The sequence below is a fragment of the Heteronotia binoei genome, chromosome 21 (genome assembly GCF_032191835.1).
Source record: "Heteronotia binoei isolate CCM8104 ecotype False Entrance Well chromosome 21, APGP_CSIRO_Hbin_v1, whole genome shotgun sequence".
NCBI classification, from domain to species: Eukaryota; Metazoa; Chordata; class Lepidosauria; order Squamata; family Gekkonidae; genus Heteronotia; species Heteronotia binoei.
This window is the reverse complement of record NC_083243.1, coordinates 102,104,717-102,119,782: the sequence shown is the minus strand read 5'-3', so window position 1 is coordinate 102,119,782 and position 15,066 is coordinate 102,104,717. Positions and strand designations below refer to the sequence as shown.

Genomic DNA, 15,066 nt, shown 5'->3' with positions numbered 1-15,066 from the left:
TAACCATTATCCGCCTAGGCTACGCAATCGAGTTCATTCCACCGCCTCGCCACCACTACTTCACCACTACCCCTCCCTCTCCGCATCTTCGACAGGAGATTCTGGACTTGCTCTAGAAAAATGCCATAGAACCAGTTCCTCCTCAACACCGCGGGACGGGGTTCTACTCGAGATATTTCCTGGTGCCCAAGAGGGATGGAGGCAAGCGTCCTATTCTAGATCTTCGGAAGCTAAACAAACATATAACATACAAGAAATTCAGAATGATCTCTCTGCAATCCATCCTTCCTCTGATTCCCAAGGGTTCCTGGATGGCTTCCTTAGATCTTCAGGACGCTTACTTCCATGTGACCATCCAGCCTCAGCATCGGAAATACCTTCGATTCGCCATAGGTCAAGATCACTTTCAATACCCATCCCTGCCATTCGGACTCTCCACCGCACCCAGAGTGTTCACCAAATGCATGGCAGTAATGGCAGCTGCCCCGCATCTCCGAAACATCCCTGTGTTCCCGTACATAGACGATTGGCTCCTGATTGCACCAACACAGCACCAACTGAAGAGGAACCTCGATGCAAACCTCTCTCTGCTGACCTCCCTGGGCCTCTGTGTGAATATCACCAAATCACACCTCACACCGACCCTGGACTTGCAGTTCATAGGTGCGCGTCTATGTACGTCACCTCACCTTGCCTTCCTCCCAGAGGACCGTGTGCAAACCATAATTTCTCTAGCCAACTCAGTTCGGCAAACCCCCCTCCAGTCTGCCTTCATCATTCAACGACTCCTGGGCCTCATGGCCGCAACCACATCTGTTCTCCGCTTTGCAAGGCTGCGTATGCGACACCTTCAACTCTGGTTTGTTCGTGCCTACCATCCACACGTGCAGCCACAGAGCACTCTTCTCACCGTCCCCCAGAGGGCCCTGCACTCCCTTGCTTGGTGGACTGTACCAAACAACCTGCTTTCCGGGATGCCGTTCCTTCCTCCTCCTCCATCGGTTACCATAACCACAGACACCTCCAAGTGGGGATGGGGAGCCCACTTAGAGGACAAGATTGTCAGAGGGCTTTGGACTCCATCCGAGAGGGCCATGCACATAAACTGCCTAGAACTGATTGCTGTGCACAGGGCCCTCCATTCGTTCCTTCCGTTGATCAAGGGTCGGCACGTCCAGATCTCCACGGACAATATGGCTACAGTGTTCTATGTAAACAAACAGGGCGGTACCAGGTCCCTTTGGCTGTGCCGCATAGCCATATTGCTCTGGGAATAGTGTGTCAAGCACAACATCTATCTGACTGCCATTCATCTCCCAGGCGTGGAGAATGTTCTGGCCGACTCTCTCAGCAGGGTTCGGATAGACAACCACGAGTGGTCCATCAATCAGGTCTATCTCCATCGCATCTTTCTGTGCTTCAGAATGCCCAAGATACATGTTTTTGCCTCGAAGAACAATGCAAAATGCCCTCGCTTTTACACCAGAAGGGGCAACGATGCTTTCCTGCACACTTGGAGAGGCCCCTTGCACTATCTGTTTCCTCCGATTCCCCTTATAACGCGGGCGTTACTGAAGATTGCACGAGACGGCACGGACTGTATTCTCATTGCTCCATGGTGGCCACGGCAACCGTGGTTCACGAGACTTCTGCAGATGCCTTGCCACACTTACCGCCGCCTTCCTCTAGCAGGCGATCTCCTGACTCAAGCCAACGGCCAAGTGCTGCACCACAACCCACAGATTTTGGCCCTTACAGCATGGAGAATCCGTCCACCTCCCTATCTGCAGGAGTAGCCGAGGTTATCCTTAACGCAAGGAAGCCATCCACCAGGCGCTCCTATCACTGCAAATGGAAGCGTTTCTGCTCCTTTGCATCATCCCAGCATCTACAACCAGAGTCTGTGCCTCTGCAATTAGTCCTTGAATATCTACTGTCCCTACAAAGATCAGGACTCTGCTATTCCTCGTTAAAAGTTCATCTTTCTGCCATCTCGGCCATCCACGACCCTGTCGATGGCCAAACAGTTTTTTCGCATAAGTTATCCAAATCCTTTTTAAAGGGCATGTTGCACCTTCATCCCCCTATCAAACCTTTTGTTCCAGTTTGGAGTTTGTCGTTAGTGCTTTCTCACCTTATGAAACCCCCGTTCGAACCTATGGCCACAGTGCATCTCAATTTGCTGTCCTGGAAGACCGCTCTATTAGTTGCCCTTACTTCCGGCAAGCGGGCCAGTGACCTATGTGCTTTCCGCCATGATGCTCCTTACACGGTCTTTCACAAGGATAAGGTGGTCCTTCGACCGGACCCCTCCTTCCTCCCCAAAGTTGTATCCCACTTTCATTTATCAACATCAACATCGTTACCAACGTTCTTCCCTGATCCAAAGGACCCTGGACAAAGAGCTCTACATGCCCTCAATGTCAGAAGAGCTTTGTCCTTCTACCTCTCTCGTACACAACAGTTCCGTAAGGACCCTAATCTGTTTGTGGCCTACAGCAACTCTCACAGAGGGCACAAAATTTCTACCCAGAGACTATCTAAGTGGGTATCTAGTGCCATCAAGTTGTGTTACGAACTGGCTAAGCAGCCCTTACCCGAAGGCCTTAAGGCTCACTCTACCAGAGCGGTCTCGACATCTTCGGCTTTCCTGCAGGGCGTCTCCCTAGAGGACATCTGCGCTGCCGCCTCTTGGTCCTCACCATCCACGTTCGTCTCTCATTATGCCTTGGACGTTCGTGCGAGACGAGACGCCTCCTTCGGCCAAGCGGTCCTCAGGTCCATCTTCCATTGAAGTCATTGGTGAGTGCATCCGCTTCCATCTATAACCAATACGATGTGATTATGTGACTAATATTCTTCTTTTACCAGCACCCTCCACCGTGACATTCAGCTGGCTAGTCACCCATGTGTGGGACTGCACAGAGACCACGAAGAAGATAAACAGGTTGCTTACCTGTAACTGATGATCTTCGAGTGGTCATCTGTGCAGTCACACACGCTCACCCAGCCTTCCCCGCTGCTGTCCTCCTCTGACTGTTGTTTAACTCTATAGAGTGTCAGTGGCGGCTGGAAGAAACTGAGTGGGAAGGGCGCCTCCCCCCTGCTCCAGGCATGCGCGATCGGTGCCTGCTCCCCAGAGCGGGAGGGAAGAGCGCCAAAAAGCGCTATAGGTGAGCTATTGGAGCTCCGAGGTATGGATCCATTGCCTGCGGCAAGACCCATGTGTGTGACTGCACAGATGACCACTCAAAGATCATCAGTTACAGGTAGGCAACCTGTTTCTCTTCAGCTTTTCTGGAAGTGGTTTGGGGAATCTTTTTTTGTAAGCTTGGTTTTGTTTAAAAATGTTCTTGCATTCAGTGACTGGATAATAAGTGTTTTCCTCCATTTCTTAGGCCTGGATCAGCAGGGCTCTGCCCAAGTGGTATCGCACAAAGCTCATGGTAGATTTATGCTTGAAAGCAAGAGCCCATAATTTGAAGAAACTAAAGGAAAACTGAACTTGCGCCATCTTGACAAGATCCTCGGTAACTTTGTATCCACATTCAAGCACCAAATACTTTATTAATTCTTTGAAAAGTGGGATTTTTTGAGGACCAGAAACCAGCATGAAGCAAGAGGAAGCTGAGTGAGGGGAAAGGCTGTGATTAGTCTGTACATTTTTTTTGTGCCTTTGTTTTAAAATGTGCTTTGTTAGATGTGCCCCAAAATTGAATTGTTAACTAGCTTTATGGTGATACACACACCAGCAGAATGTGTCAGTATGAAACTTTTGTTGAAAGTGGTACTTCGTCATCACACTGTTTATTTATAGTTGTCAGAATAGGACATTATTTTCATAAATAACACTCTATAAACCTTTACTTTACAGAAATTGCACTTTTGTAATTATCCGTGAATCTGAACTAGTACTTCTTATCACATAGTAGCCATAAGATCTTTGCTTTGTCTGTGTTCGTACCCATCCTGTGATGGATGCCTTCAGATATCCCACACCTACATAGATGTCTCCCTTGGACAATTTGGAGTTGGGGAAGAGGAAGGAAGACAGCCATCTCAATCTACCTTTATTGAAGGAGGATTGTAAGGGAAGGGTACCTTCACTTCAAGTACTCTTCTGTCATGAAACATGAATTGCAAAAAGCAATATTTTCTGACGACGCAGTCACAGCCCTCAGCCATCTTCAGAGAACACACAAGACTGTAAATGTTTTAATATATGTCATTCAAGGCAAAGGTCTTAATGTAACAGCTATGTAGATCTAATACATTGGCAAAGCACTCGTGATACTAATACTAATCATTTTAGTAAAATGATCTCTTTGGATTATAACAAATGGTTTGAAGAGGGATGCTACAGACTGCAGTAATATGACAATAAATATTACCACCCTGCTGCTTGGTCACTGTTGTATATAAGATTGCTGATATCTGAAATGTGATTGAAGTTAAATACTGGAAATGAGATAGTTTGACTAACATTAGCTCTCTCTTAATGGACATAATCAAATGAAATGCATTTGTCAGGGAAAACATTGTGTTTTGCCTGTCTCTAAATGCAAAATTAGGCATATAGTTAGTTTATCTGTTTCAGCCACATGTTTGAGAGTAAGTAAAATGAAAATGTTATGGGGTTGGATCTTTTGCTGCCTCCCCCCTGCTGCTGAAGGAGCAGGGATATCTGCCAGCTACTTCCACAAGCTTTTCCATGGAGATCAGACGTTAATGAGTTTTTAGATACTTGTTTGTAGAAAATAACCTCTATAGCTTACTTGGTCGGTTGTGAATTAACTCAGTGTTAAGAGCCACAAAAAAGACAAACAGCAAAAAAACTTCCGGGCTATTTTATCAGTTGAGGCTTATGGTACAGCATATCAGTAAACCTTGAATAAATATAGAAACCAGGTTGCCCCCCCCGGCTACAGCACTAAGTTTTGGTCTCTCTTGAAATCCATTGCCTTTGTCAAGTGGAATATGCACAGAAAAGCCAATCTTTCTTACAGTTTGAGCACATTTATTGATATTACAAAGGCTACAAACTTGAATGATTATACTGCCCTTGGAAGGCTCCAGTTTGAGAGTTAAAGTATGTTTAAATGTTATTGTACATAGAAAATAAATGAAAACCGATGCAATGGTGCTGATCAGGTATGCAAAATGAACTTTGTCCAGGAATGTACTTTTTGTGTTTTTTGGTATTTGAAAGGGCAGATTTGGGCTGTATAAAGCTGCACACACAATTTGGAAGTGATGGAGAAGGGCATTTGAAATAACTGGCAAGCCTATGCAACAGAGTGCTTTTTCTAACCCCTTATTGTAAAATTGAAATTTAAAATAAACAGTTCCCTAAATGTTTAATGGTTTCTTCTTTCTTATTAAACCCTTGGCATGATTGACCCATTAGTATATCTACAGTGAAAAATATCTTTGGAGCTCTGGTTAAGAACAAAAGAGCCCTGTTGGATCAGACCAATAGTCCATCATCCTATTTCATACGGGCCAACCAGTTCCATTGGAAGACCAACAATAGGGCATAGAGGTCAAGGCCCTGATGTTGCCTCCTGGTTCTGGGATTCAGACTACCTCTGAATGTGGAGGTTCCCTTCAGTCACCATGGCTAGTAGCCATTGATAGACTTATCCTCCATGAATCTATCAAATCCAACTTTAAAGCTGTTTATTCCTGTGGCCATCACTACATCCTCTGGCAGCAAATTCCACACTTCAATCAGTCTGTGTGTAAAGAGACATCTTTTGTCCATCTGGAACCTACTGCTCTATCAGCTTCATTGGATGCCTGAGTTCTAGTTATGGGAGAGGGAGAAAAATTTATTTAACAACTCTCTCCTCTATAATGTCCCCCTTGGTTGTCTATTTTTTTAAAAACTGAAAAGTCCCAAACTATTCAGTCTTTCCTCATAGGGAAGGTGCTCTGGCCCCCTAATCATCTTGGTTGCCCTCTGTACTTTTCCAGCTCTGTGATGTCCTTTTTGAGATAGTGACTGGAACTAGATACAGTATTCCAAATGAGCTACATCATAGATCTATACAGAGTCATTACAATATCAATAATTTTATTCTCAATCCCTTTCCTAATAATTCCTAACGTAGTGTGCTTTTTTCATCATTGCAGCACACTGAGTTGACACTTTCATTGAGCTATTCATTAAAATCCCAAGATTTTTTTCCCTCTCAGCCTCATCAAGTTCAGGCCCCATTAGTCTATACTTGGAAGTTGGGGAGTTTGGGGTTTTTTTTGTCCCAACGTGTCTCACCTTACACTTAACCAAAACTGAATGCATCAAGCAGGCCACACTCTGGATTTGATCTTTGGGATAAGGATAAATGTGGATGCCATTGATGCAGTGCCACAGTTTGACCACTTTGCCATGAAGGCCTGGTTGAGTATTTCAGCTCCTCCCTGCTTAGGCAATGATCTGATTTATGCTCACCCATGATGACTAATGGATCCAATTGGTTTCCAGAATGTTCCGTGGAATGCAGTGTCCCCTGGCAACTTGTTAGATATGCGGTAGAGGACTGGCATAGCTCCTCTCTGAAGCCATTGACAAAATTGCTCCTGGACACTCTTTCCACTCCCTTACTAAACTAGCTCCTGTGGTATACCATGGAGCAATGAAGGATAAAATGGAAGCTAAAATGACTAGAGCAAGCGTGGCAGTGGACTTGTGACAAAGCTGCAAGAACATCTTATATGACAGTTATGAAATCCTATGAAGTGGCAGCGAAAGCTGGAAAAAAGGAATTCTATGCAGCCTCCACTGCATTGGCTAGCTCTCACCCAGCTCAATTATTTAGAATTAGAAGATCATTAACTTCCCTTCCTAAGGGAATGCAAAAAGATACTGATTCAGCAATTAGTACTGAGGCTTTTGCAAGCTATTTTGCACATAAAATCTTGTCACTCTGCCAGGAATTGCCAGCCAACACTGACATAGTACAAGAACTAGAGGCCCCTCGGCCGTCTTCAGGTCCAGAAACGGACCATTTTAGCTGACTTTCTCAGGAGGCGGCTGACAGGATTCTGGAAGCCCACCACTAGCCTCCTGGTCCTGCGCCCGTCATGGCTGTTCAAAGCCAGCAATGATCAGATACAGGCTCCCCAGCAGATATTTTACACTTGTTCCTGAATCAAGGATTTTCCCGGGGGCCTTAAAGGTGGCTGTGATGAGATCGCTCTTGAAGAAATCATCTCTGGACCCCTCTAATCCAGCCAATTACTACCCAGTCTCAAACCTTGCATTACTGAGTAAGGTAGTTGAGACTGGTAGGTTTTCCTGGATGATTCCTCAATCCTGGATTCATTGGTTGCCTTTACTAATGACATCCAGAGACACCTGGATCAATGTGGTTGGTGCTGTCTTTGTTATTTGAACTGACAACAGCATTCAATACTAAGGTCAGAAGCATCCCCCTTATCTATTTTTACCAGCTTTGCTGTCTTGGGATTGGGGTAGTGTCCATGTATATACACTGGTGAATACTTATCTGAATGACTAAGTGCTGGTATACTCTGAATATACATAAGTCACAGGAGTTGGCTGTATCAGGCAGCTGATGGGAACATACTACTCTGTGGAAAAAACTTAGCTGGCCGGCAGTCAGCTTTGGGCACAATTCAGGGTGCTGATTCTCATCTTAAACATCTGAGTCCAGCATGCTTTGCAGGATGTTTTCTCCAAGGAAGCTCCAATCCCATGATTATTAGGTCAGTTCCTGACAGCCTGCTCCAAGTTTCACAGAAACAGTCCTGCATGGCTTTTTCAGTGGTGGTCCCATCTTTTGGAGCTCTCCTTATGGAGACTGTTTACATGTCCTCACAGCATCTGGTCAAGATAATTTTGTGTTTAAAAGTAATTGGGAGTTGCTTGTTTTGCCGTCAATTACTATCTTATGGCTAACTGCCTCACTGATGTAGGGATATGTGGAACAGACTTACAGGGAGAGTCTCGTCACATTACCCTGTGGTATGTGATGTCTCATAAGGGGCAATTATCTTTCCTATGTCCACAGCTTTGGGCTGGGTTGTCATCAATATGCTTATGACACCCAGCTCTATCTCTTAACGGATGGCCAACCAGACTCCACCCCAGATGTTTTGCCCAAGGGTTTGGAAGCTGTGGCTGGGTGGTTAAAGCAGAGTTGGCTGAAACTAAATCTATCAAAGACAGCAGTCCTGTGCCTAGGTCAAAGGGGAATGGGACTGGAGATTCAACTCCCAGTCCTTGACAAAGTGCTACTAGCACCAACAGTGAAGAGCTTGGGTGTGATTTTGGGTGCCTCAGTATCTATGGAGGTCTAAATCACAAATATTGCCAGATTGGCATTCTGCCATCTTCACCATGGCAATTGGCTCCCTACCTCTTCCCCTTTGGCCTGGCCATGCTGATCCATGGTCACTTCCAAGTTGGACTACTGTAACTTGTTCTATGCAGGGCTACCCTTCAGACTGATCCAGAAACTTCGTCCAGAACACAGTGACCTGTGTCCTTACAGAAATACTACTAACAGCACATATATAACCAGTGCTCTGCTGGCTGCACTGGTTTCCAGTTAAATACCAGGTCAAGTTCAAGGTTTTGGCTTTAACCTTTAAAGCCCTATGTGGTCTGGGACAGACCTTCAGGACCATCTCTCCTGGTATGTCCCTCAAAGAGCATTACACTCGATAGATCAAGATCTGCTGATGATCCTGACCCAAAGGATGTTTGTTTAGTCTCAGAGTTTTCCTGGCACTGGCCTGGTGGAATGCTATTCCTATTGAGATCCAGGGCCTGCAGGACTTAGTGCAATTCCACAGGGCCTGCAAGATGGAGGTCTTCTGCCAGGCCCATGGTTGAAGTGGCAGAGATCTATTTATATGGGCCTCTCCATACACTGCCGTCAATCTGTGTTATCTTTCATCTGCCTGTTCCCTTCAGTACTAGTTGCCATCCACCTGTAAATATATGGAGAACCTGCATGGGAGCAGACAGGAATTGATTAGTTAAATGGTGCCATCTACTATGTATTGTTAATATTCACTGATCTTAGTGTTACTTGGGTTTTAAGAATTGCTATTTTATATACAGAATTAGGTATATTATTCTACTGTAACCTGCCCTGAGCCTGCTTGTGGGGAGGGAGGTCGAGAAGCCAAATAAATAAATTGCATTTGCTACACTGTCACCTTGTAAGCAACAGGCCGTGGTCTCCCAAAAATCCCCATAACTACCCACTGTGCACTATGGGAAGCCATCTGTAATTGACTATGATCTTCTTTGTGGTCTCTGTGCATCACACTGATGGGATATAGGCGCCCGCGCTGATCACGATCGGTATTCTTGAAAGCTGCGGATTTCCCAGGCCCAGTGCGCATGCGCAGAAGCCCCGCCGCGCATGCCCACTGGGACCGGAGCGGACATCCCGCCAGTTCTCTTCTGACCGCCGCTTGGATCAGTCGATCATTCGCTACGCTCTGTAGATATCTTTCTTGTTAGTTGCGATTGAGATTTAGAGACTTTATTCTATTTTTTCTTGCTTTTGGGGCGAGAGGGAAGGCGGAAAGGCTCGTCTAGAAATTTTTTCTTCGATAATTCCCCCCCCCCTTTTCCACGTTTTTTCCCCTCCCTTTTTCCCCCCTCGCATGGAAAAGCGTTGGGGATTTTTCAAGAGGTGTGCAAAGTGCGGGAGCAAAATTGCCCCTCCGGACGGACACGCTCTTTGCCTCCTCTGTTTGGGTGAGTCCCATAGACTGGACACATGCGCACACTGCGTAAAGTTTTCGCGGCAGACCAAAAAGAACCGGGCGGCCCGACTAGCAGCAGCGCTAATGGAGCGCGCGTTGTCTCCCAAGAAAACACCGACGGCAAGCCACAAGCTGTCGGAGTCGGTCGATACCGACAGAACTCCTACCGACGCCGATCGCCCCACGAAACCGGGCTCGGCATCTAAGTCGGCCTCCTCCACTCCTGCAGAAAGGCCAAGGGAGGAGAAGGGAGCGCAGCCGGAAGCGAAGAGGAAGAAGAAGGCGGACAAACTCAAACATCGACCTGGCGCATCTTCCTCTCCCACCTTGCCATCGGAATCGGCAGCGACGGTACCACTGCTGAAGCTCTTCGCTTCACCTCGCCGCCGACTAAGCCCTCCGATGCTGGCTTCCATGTCAACCCAGATCGCCATATCGTCTGACTCCGATCGGGATCTGGAGCTAACACAACGCTTGGGAACGGAGGACAGTCCACCCGACATCCACACAGTTGAGGAAACCCTTCGATCCCGGATCCCCGTTCGAGATCGATCAGTCACCCCTCGCCAAGACCGCTCCCGCAGCCCGCCTAGGGGACGCTCGTCCACACCTCGGCATCGATCCAGGAGCCTCAGGCGTGATCGCTCCAGGAGTATGCAGAGAGATCGATCCAAGAGCCCTCGCCGTCTGCGCCGATCTCGAGAATCGGAGGATGAGAGGTCCCCGCGCAAAGACCGCTCTCCTCTCCAGAAACAACCACCACCACCGATACCCTGGGACCAGCGTCAGTAGCAGTACCTGTATGGATCGTACCCGATGCCCTCCATGTTTCCCTAGTTTCCACCAAGACAGCCGGAGTGGGACCAGCATTCGGAAGCCTCATGCAGGTCGAGAACATCCTATCGACCTCCGAAACATAGCACGTCAGCGTCTGCATCGAAGCCGCCAGATACTGAGTCCCCGCATAAGGAAAAGGTCTCCCCACGCTCCCGGGACGCGGAACAGGCAACCCCAGAGTCCTTGAAGGCTCCAGAAACCCCGAGACTTACATCAGAGCACACCGAATCGGTGGAAGGCTCTCCTAGATCGGAGGAAGGCTCGATCCAGGATGAACAGGGGATCTCCTCATCCCCAGAGGATCCATCGCCCTCCCACAAAGTAGTCGAGGACCAACCCATTTCCCCATCCGAAGACCTTAAGTCTTACGGGGACCTTGTGAAACGGATGGCCCAGACCTTGTTACCGACAGTACAACCCCAACCTGTGGTCACAGACAACGTCTTCGATATTGTCCAAATGGACACCTCTACTGCTATCGCCCTGCCATTAACAACAGTTATGCTGCACACAGCTAAATCATCTTGGGACAAGCCGATTTCGACCCCCATAGCCTCACGCAGGCTGGACCATATGTACCACTTCCAGGAGTCTACAGCTGAATTCTTGTTTAACCATCCCAAACCGAATTCAGTTGTAATAGCCTTATCATCTAAGGCTCGGAAGACACATGCTTCTCCCCCGGATAAAGAGGGAAAGAAGCTAGACATTTTGGGCAGACGCTTCTATTCAGCGGGCTCACTCAGAGTCAAAGTCGCAAACTATGCAGCCTGTATGGGGAAATACCAATATTCCCTATGGGACCAACTATTGAGTATCTTGCCGGGCCTTCCTGAACAGGCTAAGAACGCCATCAAAAAGATCCAGAAGGAGGGCATGACGCTGGCAAAACAGCAACTCAACTCCGCCAAGCACTCAGGCGATATTGGGGCTAAAACGATCACCTCTGCCATCACACTGAGACGCCACTCCTGGTTAAGGTCGACTGCTTTACAGCCAGATATGCAGTCATACGTCGAAGACCTTCCCTTTGACGGTAATGGCTTGTTTAGTTCCAACACGGACTCCATGTTACAAGAAATGGATAAGAGTATCCGAACATCTCGAAACTTAGGGGTACCCGTCTCCTCCAGGTCTCAGACCAGGCGACCCTGGAACAAACCTTGGAACAAGAAGCCGTTCACCAAACAAACCACAGAACAGCAGTGGAAGCCAAGGAGCACAACATCTTTCTCCAAGCCTCCATACAACTCTAAATCAAAATATTCTCCTGCCTCTTCCCAGTCCTCCAGACAGAAGGGAAACAGGCAACCCAAGCAGGGACTTTGACTGCCTTTTCCCCTGCTCCTCTTCCCCCCCCCCCTCGGTTTCGGACCATACCAGGCTTTTCCATCATTTCCAGGCATGGGCCAGAATCACCATGGACAAATGGGTTTTATCGATAATCCGGCTGGGTTATCAAATAGAGTTCCAACAAAGTCCTACAGTCCCCACAGTCGTTCACACTGCAACATCTCCCACACTACAAGAGGAGGTGCAATCACTCCTCCAAAAGAATGCAATAGAACCAGTCCCAACAGATCAGGAGGGACAAGGTTTCTACTCCCGATACTTCACAATTCCCAAGAGAGATGGCGGTCTTCGTCCGATTATGGACCTATGGGGCCTAAATCTCTTCATTCCGCACCAAAAATTCAGGATGACCTCCCTGCCAAACATCCTTCCTCTTCTCAACCGAGGAGACTGGATGGCCACATTGGACCTGCAGGACGCCTACTTTCATATCACCATACACCCAGCGCACAGGGAGTTCCTCAGGTTCACTATCGGAAAAACTCACTATCAGTACAAAGCGCTGCCATTTGGTCTCTCCACGGCACCGAGAGTCTTTACAAAGACCATGGTAGTAGTAGCAGCTCATCTGAGACTTCAGGGAATCACAGTGTTCCCATATATAGATGACTGGCTCTTGATAGCAGAATCGGAATCTCTTCTGCTACAACACATCGACACCACCTTCTAAGGGAACTGGGACTGCAGGTCAACAGGAGGAAGTCCTCCCTTCAACCCTCACAGAAGGTACAGTTCATAGGAGCCATCCTGGATTCACGAGTCTGCAGGGCATTTCTACCAGCCAAGAGAGCAGAGGACATCGTTTCCCTAGTACAGTTCTTCCTTCACAACCCAACAGTCACGGCACTATAGATCCAGCGCCTTTTGGGCTTAATGGCATCCACCACAGCGGTCCTACTGTTTGCCAGGTTCCACATGCGAATACTACAGCTGTGGTTTCTCAAGACATTCAGATGCCACTCGGACCTCCCGTCTCACAGATTAACCGTCCCACAACCAGTCCTGTCCTCCCTGCACTGGTGGCAGGAGAAAGAGAATCTCCTTCAAGGAGCCCCATTCCACAGACAAACCCCGACTTTATCCATCACATCAGACACGTCCCTATGGGGTTGGGGAGCGCATGTAAGGGGCTTGTGTGTGGGAGGTCGGTGGCCTCAATGCCACTTACGTTACCACATAAACTTTCTGGAGTTATTGGCAATCCATCACGCCATACTCTCTTTCCGCCCATTGATTGCGGGCAAGACGGTAGCGATCCTGACGGACAACACAACCGCATTAGCTTACATAAACAGGCAGGGGGGCACAGTGTCAAGGAAACTGTGTCTGTTAGCACTGAGAGTATGGGAAATCTGCAAGGAAACGAACACAACCCTAATAGCTACCCACCTTCCAGGCACTGAATGCCTGCGCAGACTATCTCAGTCGAGGAAGCGCCTCGCTCCACGAGTGGGAGCTCAACTGGAAGTTTCTCCAACCGGTGTTCCAGAAATGGGGCATACCAGAGGTGGATGTCTTCGCCACTCGCAGCAGCTCGAAATGCAAGGAATTCTGTTGCAGGAGAGGAGTAGATCCCCTGTCATTGGGGGACGGTCTGCTACTTCCATGGTCGCACAGACACGTGTACCTGTTTCCACCAATTCCACTAATCACCAGAGTGGTCCACAAAATTTACAAAAAGCACCCCAGAGGGATCCTCATTACCCCATGGTGGCCCAGACAGCAATGGTTCTCCCCAGTTCTAAGGCTGTCACATGGGATCTTCCATCAGTTTCCCATGGCTCCGGACCTTCTACTGTCCCACCAAGGGCAAGTGATCCACCACAACGTACCACACCTGAAGCTAACGGCATGGAGGCTGGTGTGAGAGCTCTGCCGGCAAGGGCGTTACATGTTATCCTCAATAGTAGGAAACCATCCACTAGGAAGTCTTATGAATATAAATGGTCGAGATTCGCCCAATTCGCCTCAGAGGCCGCGGTGGAGCCCAAAACACCGGGCCTCCCCATAATTTTGGACTTCCTGCTTACCCTGTTGGATAAGGGCTTAGCTGTGTCTTCGATACGGGTGTACTTAGCAGCCATCTCAGCCAACCATTCACAACTCGATGGTTGTTCGGTTTTTACACACCCTGATACTAAAAGATTCCTGAGAGGTCTTATGAGGGTTATCCATCAATGCGGCACCCGGCCCCCACGTGGGATCTGCCGGGGGTTTTGTAAGCCTTAACGGGCAAGCCTTTCGAACCTATGGCAACCTGTTCCCTTCAGTTGCTGTCATGGAAGACAGCCTTTTTGGTTGCTATCACCTCAGCTCAGAGGGTAGGTGAACTGGCAGCACTACGCTGTGATGACCCATACCTGAGATTTAACACCGAAGGAGTTTGGCTCCATCCAGATGTTACTTTCCTCCCAAAGGTGATCTCCTCGTTCCATCTGAACTCGGAAATATACCTACCTGTGTATTTCCCCAATCCACACACAGAAGTGGAATGAAAACTTCATGCTCTGGATGTCAAGCGAGCACTCTCGTTCTACCTACATCGGGTGGGACCGGGTCGTAAGGACCCAAGACTTTTTGTTTCGTATGCTCCAGCTTCACAGGGCATTAGAGTTTCACCCCAGCAAATCTCCAAATGGATTACGGAGACTATAAGGCTGTGCTATCTGTTAAATAAGAGACCCCTTCCGGGACCTATTAGAGCCCACTCAACTAGGGCCATGGCTACCTCTGCGGCTTTCATGAAAGGGGTGCCACTAAGAGACATTTGCGAAGCTGCCACGTGGTCCTCGCCACATACCTTTGTGAGACATTATGCATTGGACCTTCGGTGGTGCAGACGTTCGTCAGTGGGCCGTGCTGTTCTTCAGGAGCTTCCCTGCTGATGGACCGTTGCACCCTCCTCCAGGTAAGATTTTGGCTTGCTAGTCTCCCATCAGTGTGATGCACAGAGACCATGAAGAAGATAAACAGGTTTCCTACCTGTAACTGATGAGCTTCGAGTGGTCATCTGTGCAGTCACACTACCCACCCTCCTTCCCCTCCGCTGCCGGTCCATCTGGAAGGGCTTACGCAGCGGTCAGAAGGAACTGGCGGGATGTCCGCTCTGGTCCCAGTGGGCATGCG

At 48.2% G+C, this 15,066-nt stretch overlaps 1 protein-coding gene across 1 annotated transcript in view; it reads left to right on the top strand.

Moving 5' to 3' along the window:
- HSD17B12 (hydroxysteroid 17-beta dehydrogenase 12) overlaps positions 1 to 5,361 on the top strand; it is a 183,319-nt gene extending 177,958 nt beyond the window's left edge. The window contains exon 11 of the mRNA XM_060261265.1: positions 3,399 to 5,361. Coding sequence (XP_060117248.1) covers positions 3,399 to 3,503 — 105 coding nt within the window. The 3' untranslated portion in view covers positions 3,504 to 5,361. The remainder of the gene's footprint in view (positions 1 to 3,398) is intronic.
- Positions 5,362 to 15,066: the final 9,705 nt, after the last annotated feature.